At 52.2% G+C, this 6,000-nt stretch overlaps 1 protein-coding gene across 1 annotated transcript in view; it reads left to right on the forward strand.

Moving 5' to 3' along the window:
* The window catches only part of CDH26 (cadherin 26), a 28,513-nt gene extending 22,936 nt beyond the window's left edge, over positions 1–5,577 (forward strand). The window contains 3 exon segments of the mRNA XM_087819326.1: positions 1,775–1,859; positions 1,937–2,011; positions 5,419–5,577. Coding sequence (XP_087675452.1) covers positions 1,775–1,859; positions 1,937–2,011; positions 5,419–5,577 — 319 coding nt within the window.
* Positions 5,578–6,000: the final 423 nt, after the last annotated feature.

A 6,000-nucleotide genomic window follows, 5' to 3' on the forward strand; every position in this document is an offset into this window, starting at 1 on the left:
TTCCCTTCATGGTGTCCTGCAAATAGTAGTGCCGGGTTAAATACACAGCCATTCACACACCTTCCCTGAGTTGTCCCTTACTATTTATTGGGTAACCTGGTACTTTAAAATATGCTGCAAATCATTTGCCCCCTAGGATATCAGTGAAATGCTACCACCTCCAGCATGTGCATCGGACCAAGTGCACTTTGTGCTGGGGACCCCAGTGAGTTATGGAAGTTCACTCCCCTGCTGTGGTCATCTCACTAATGATTGACTGTTGTTCCCTTTTTGGCTGCCTCTCTAGAAGATTCTGTGATCCTGGTGGAACAAACACATAGTCGGTGAAAACCTTCTCTTCTATCTAACTAGCTACTGTTATCGTTGGTTGTTGTCCAGAGTTGTTATTTGATAGTACTGATCAAACATGACACCTTTTAGAACACCCACAAATGAATACATTTTCTTGTGCCCACCTAGGGGCACCAGAGATCATCCCTAAGAGTAAGAGCTCATGGCTTCGGCCCACTGATTTCATACCTCCTGCCAAAATGAGCCCTGACTCCCCAGCACCATGTCTGTGTATAGCCTATGTGCAAATTCTAGAGCTATTGCTTTGCTTTTTAAAATGGTGTTTCTGAAATAATTTTAGACTCACAAGAACTTGTAAACAGTTAGAGAGCTCCTGTGCACCCTTCCCCCAGGGGATGTATCACACAATCACAATCCATCACCAAACCCAGAACATTGACCTAGGTGCATGCTCTCAATGCAGGTCTCAAACACAGACCTTCAACTTCGCTAGTGTATCTAGCTATTATTTTAACAAAAAATGTACTTTTCTGACAAAAACAAAAATGGGCATTAAGCTCCAAAGAGCCACAATTTTTGCCCTGGCTGGTTAGCTCAGTGGTTAGAGTGTCAGCCTGTGGACTGAAGGGTCCGTGTTTGATTCCGGCCAAGGGCACGTACCTCAGTCGCAGGCTTGATCCCCAGCCCCAGGTCAGGGTGCATGTGGGAGGCAACCAATCAATGTGTCTCTCTCACATCGGTGTTTCTCTCTCTCTTTCTCTCTCTTTCTCTCTCTTCCACTCTCTCTGGAAAGCAATGAAAGAAATATCCTCAGTGAGTATTAAAAAACAAACAAAAAAACCAACAAAGCCACAGTTTTTATGGTGGAAGCTTCTAAAGAAGAACCAAGACCGCTGTAATTTCATTTTTTCTCAGCCTGCATTTGAGCTAAGCTAGACACGTACTGTTCTGCTCTGCACAAAGGTGATGCATGAACCCACCCTTGCAAGGGCTGTGCATTGAGAGGTGTGTCCCTCTGGTCCTGGTGGGACCAGTGTCCTGGGCATGGAACCCAGTCAGTTGCAGGGGCCCTGTGCTCAGAAGGGCCTGTGCTTGGTTTAATGCTCTGTCATCACCTTGAAATTCTTAATATTGGGACAGTGGGCCCCACATTCTTATTTTGCACTGGGTCCTGCTAATTATGTAGCTGGTTTTGGGTCCTAGGGGTGGATATGCCCATGGCAAAAAAGGAGCCTGTCTTAGTGAGCTTTAGTGAACCCAAAAAGGGGCTTGAAAATCTCATTCCCATGCTCCACCCCCATAAAGCAACTGTCAAGCTTGCCTATGGATCTCTGATAGAAATACCTACACTATCTTTATAATTTTTATATCTTTATATTTTTTATATCTTTAGTACAGAAAGAAAACACAATATGATTTTAAGAATTTCTGGTTATGTGCTCGGAGGGTCTCACCTCTTTCCTCTCTCTCCCACCACAAACAGGTGGCACATGGCCAAGCTGCCCTTGATCCAACTCTCAAGGAGAGCTCTGACCACCTTCCCCCTGGATGGTGGCCCTCATACTCTGGCAAGCAGAGGCCATTGATGCAGAGCTTCAAGGAGGGCTCCTCAGTGGTATTAAGGCTCTGCTCCTTTGCTTTGCAGGTTTACCTGGGTACCATGGTGCCCAGACGACCCCTGGAAATGAGAGTCGGAGTGATGGAGGAAATCTTACTTCAGGTATAAAGGCTTCCCCGTGTCTGCTTCCCCACCCAGCCCCAGGCTAGGGACACTTCCTCCTAAATCGCTGTCTCTGTCAGCTGGGGCTGCAGCAACAGCAGACCACAGGCAGGCGGCTTAAACAACAGGTTTACTTCTCACAGTTCTGGACCTGGAGGTGTGAGATTAGGTGCCAGCATGGGCTGGTTCTGGTAAGAGCCTCTCCCTGGTCCACAAACGGTCACTTTCTTGCTGTGTCCTCACATGGCAAGGAGAGACCTGTCCCTTCTTAAAGGGCGCTAATCCCATCATGAGGACCCCATTCTCGTGACCTTATCTACCCCTAAACATCTCCCCAAGGCCCACCTCCAAATGTCATCACATTGGGTGGGGCATGGGTAGGTTTCCACACAGGAGTGTGGGAGGCACAAATTCAGTCCAGAGCAAGCACTTTCATGGGATCCTTGTTCCAGGGGCTGTTCTGTGGAACATGACCCAAGACAAGATAGAAGGCTCTCTGTGGAGTTATGAGTGCTGTGGGTGATGAAGCTCAAGGGGATTGTGGGTGATAACATTAGCTCTCTCCTGGAAGGCTCCTCAACACATCCCCTGCATGTTCTTGAGCGAATAAAAAAGGCGATCTGGGAGTTGGGCAAACCCATGGGTGGTTCCAGTGGAAGGAGCCGGAGCAGAACCATGTGGTGGGGGGTGAGCACTGTGCACTCCCCACTTAGGGATGGAGGGAAGCACACAGAGGCTGCAGATGCAATTTCTGACTCCCAGGGTCCCCAGGTGTTGCAGGAAAGCTGGGGCTCAGACCTGTGAGACGCTAAGTGCAGAGGAATATGCCAGTATTATGTGGCTCCATCTGCCAAGCCTTACTTTGGTTGGCAAGCTCGCCTATAAGAACCACAGCACACCAGACCCTGGCCTAAGGGATTGAAAGATAATAACTTATTTAGTCTTCGCATCAACCTGCCGGGTCCGGTGCTATCATTTCCCTTACTATCAAATGAGGAAACCCAGGGATGGAGAAATTAGGTGACTTGTCCAGGTCACAGCCATAGAAAGTGGTAGAATTGGGGTAAAATACAGGCGTGGGCTCCAGGTGGGCATGCGGAGCTTGTTCAGAAGCATTGCGCCCAGGCCCCAGCTCTGCAGATACTGCATTCCTGGGTCTGGGTGCTCAGCAGAGCATCTGACCTGAGGTCCCATTTTGTGAAATCCGATGACCCCTTCCCTGGCTGTCAAAGTGGGCGACAGACAGGGCTGCAGGCAGTACAGCGTGGGAAAGGGGGAATCCAGACACCGGCAGGGTAGGGCGCCCCCAGTGCCACCCCTCTCTGGTGCCTGTCCCAGTCCCCAGGGTGGGGGCTCTGTGCCTTAGTGACAGGTCCGAGGTCAGCATGGCCTTAGTCCGTCCTCGCACCTGCTCCCGGGTCCTGCAGAGTGGATAGTGCCTGGTGGCTGCTGAAGAAAAAACCTGAATTGATGTCTCTAAGCCTAGAAGCAGCCCTGAGTCCAGACAGTCCGAGCCCCTGTGGCTGAGGTCCTGCGTCCCCAGGGTCACGGTGCTGGAGATGCTCCATTCGGCCTGGTCGCTGGCGAGGAAAACATCAATGAGCCACACAGGGGGAGCTGACTGCAGCCTCTGGAGGACGGGCCGTGTTGTTGCTGGTTCCTGACACATGGCGGCTGAAGACAATGAACGAACAGGGTGGGCTCTGGGCGGATGAGGCGGGCGGAGCACAGGAGGCTCAGGAGGCTGCTCAGCGGTGGAGCCTCCAGGACATACAACCGGGCTGGACTCAGGTCAGCCTGCCCCAGACCCACCTGCCTCTTCACTGAGCAGTGTCGGGGAAGATCCTTGTCCCCTGCCTAGGGGTGATTCTGTGCACATGGGGATGAGGGAGCCACATAAACACAAAGCCTCTGCCTTGCCCCAACTCTTGCATGTGCGCCCTCATACAGCTGCGCCTGGTGAGCCTGGAGGGCCCTGTGGCCTGGGACACGGGCCCTGCTTGGCCAGGCGGGGGGGGCTGCTGGTCAGCCCAGGCCCATCGCCTCCGAGCAGCAGGCAGGTGGCAGCTATATTTACTTAGGTCAAAGAGGGCCCTGCACGTGCTGGGCCCAGGAGAACAGAGGAGACGGCTGGCTCTCCCCCGGGAGCTTTCTAACTTCATTGGAGGTTTACGATGAATTATTGATCTTATGGGGACTCTAAAGTTGCTGAATCAGATGCAGAAACCACCACTGTGCCATCAGCCTCAAGATGCTGACCTGGGGTCTACACAGCACAGCCCGCTGCCTGCGGGGTCCGGCAGGCGCCACACCCCAGCTCCATTAGTGCTCCACTGCGCTGCACCGAAGGACGGACGGACGGACTGGCTGGTGCACCTGTTTGTTAGCTGCCAGAGCTGCCTTCCCCCCCCGCCCCCCCCCCCCCCGGCATATTGCTTCACAGTGACTACAGTCCCTGAATGAGTGGACCCAGCAACAGGCAGATGAGTGGGTGAGGGTCCCATGTTTCCCTGGGGCACCAGTAGACACAGGGCCAGAAGATGGTGTTTCCAGTTAAACAGAGAGCCTAGGAGTGGCTCCTGCCAGCCAGAGGAAGGTGGGGACAGGCAACTGCCTGATCCAGGGAAGGGCACAGTGAGAGCTCGGTGGTCCCCGGGGCTTCTTGGCTTCCTCTTTCCAGGCCTTGCCCCCACCTCCTGCCTCCTCCAGCTCTGAGACCTTTGATTCTGAGTGTCTTCATGCCGCTGACGAGCTCACCCCCTCAGTGACCACTGTCAGCTAGTGATGGTTGGAAGATTCTTGCTAAACCCATTGCCGTGAGGTGAGGTAACTGGTTCAGATTTGCAACAGCCCATCCCAGAGATATCTGAAGGTAAATAGGAGGAAGCTCTTTAATCCTGTCCATCTCTCCATCCATCCATCCATCCATCCATCCATCCATCCAACAAACATTTATTGAGTCACTCAGACCAAAAAAAAGCAGAAAAGTCTTCACAGAGAGATGACTTGGGCCCTGAAGCACGAGCTGGAGTTTGCTGAGAGGTTGGCACGTGGGGATGGTCATTCAGGAAGGGAACAGCAGGTGTCAGGGCACAGATGGTGGAGGGATTAACCCCCCAAAATAAATCCATAAGAGGGCGTGTGGGGAATGGGGGGAGACACTACCTAGAGTCTGTACCAACTGCATCATACTTCCTCCTAGGAATTAGCTGGGAAGTGGGAAGGTGCTACTTTCCTCTCAGTTGGCTGCCATTCCTGAGTCGGTAGCACCTTCTGTGATGGGTGGGGACAGAGGGACAGCCCATCGTTACTGCTGCATTGAGGCATTTCTCAATGGAGCTGGGAGAAAAGGGACCATGCGGGGAAGAACCTGGCATTGACCTCCTGTTTCCCTGGCTTTCCCCCAGAAGTTCTGTGGCCTCAACACACTGGCCGAGAACACCGGGTACCTGCCTCACATCTATACCGAGGAGGGAGAGCTGGAGCGGGAAGAAACCCTGAGCTCGCTGTCCTTCTCGGAACACACTCTGCCTGGCCTGCTGGACTGGCCGGGGCCTGAGGCATGAGGAAATGTATTCCCAGTGGGCGTTTCAGACCTCCTAGAAAATGCATGTTATGGTCAATTGGAATAATTCTTTCCCTCCCCCCCCTCCCTTCCTCCCTCCCTTTCTTTAAAATTCATCTTTATGTTGAAAGTACTACAGATGTTCCCTTTTTCCCCCATTGATACCCTCCACTCCGCACTCCCCACCCACCAGGCCTTCACCCCACTATTGTCTGTGTCCATGGGTTATGCATATAAGCATCTAAGTTCTTATGTTAATCTCTCCCCACCCACCCACCTACCCCCACCTTCCCTCTGAGATCCCTCAGTCTGTTCCATGCTTCTCTGTCTCTGGACCTATTTTGTTCATCAGTTTATTTTGTTCATTAGATTCCACATATGAGTGAGATCATGTGACACTTGTCTTTCTCTGCCTGGCTTATTT

Source organism: Miniopterus natalensis, chromosome 7 (assembly GCF_054644295.1).
Source record: "Miniopterus natalensis isolate mMinNat1 chromosome 7, mMinNat1.hap1, whole genome shotgun sequence".
Lineage (NCBI taxonomy): Eukaryota > Metazoa > Chordata > Mammalia > Chiroptera > Miniopteridae > Miniopterus > Miniopterus natalensis.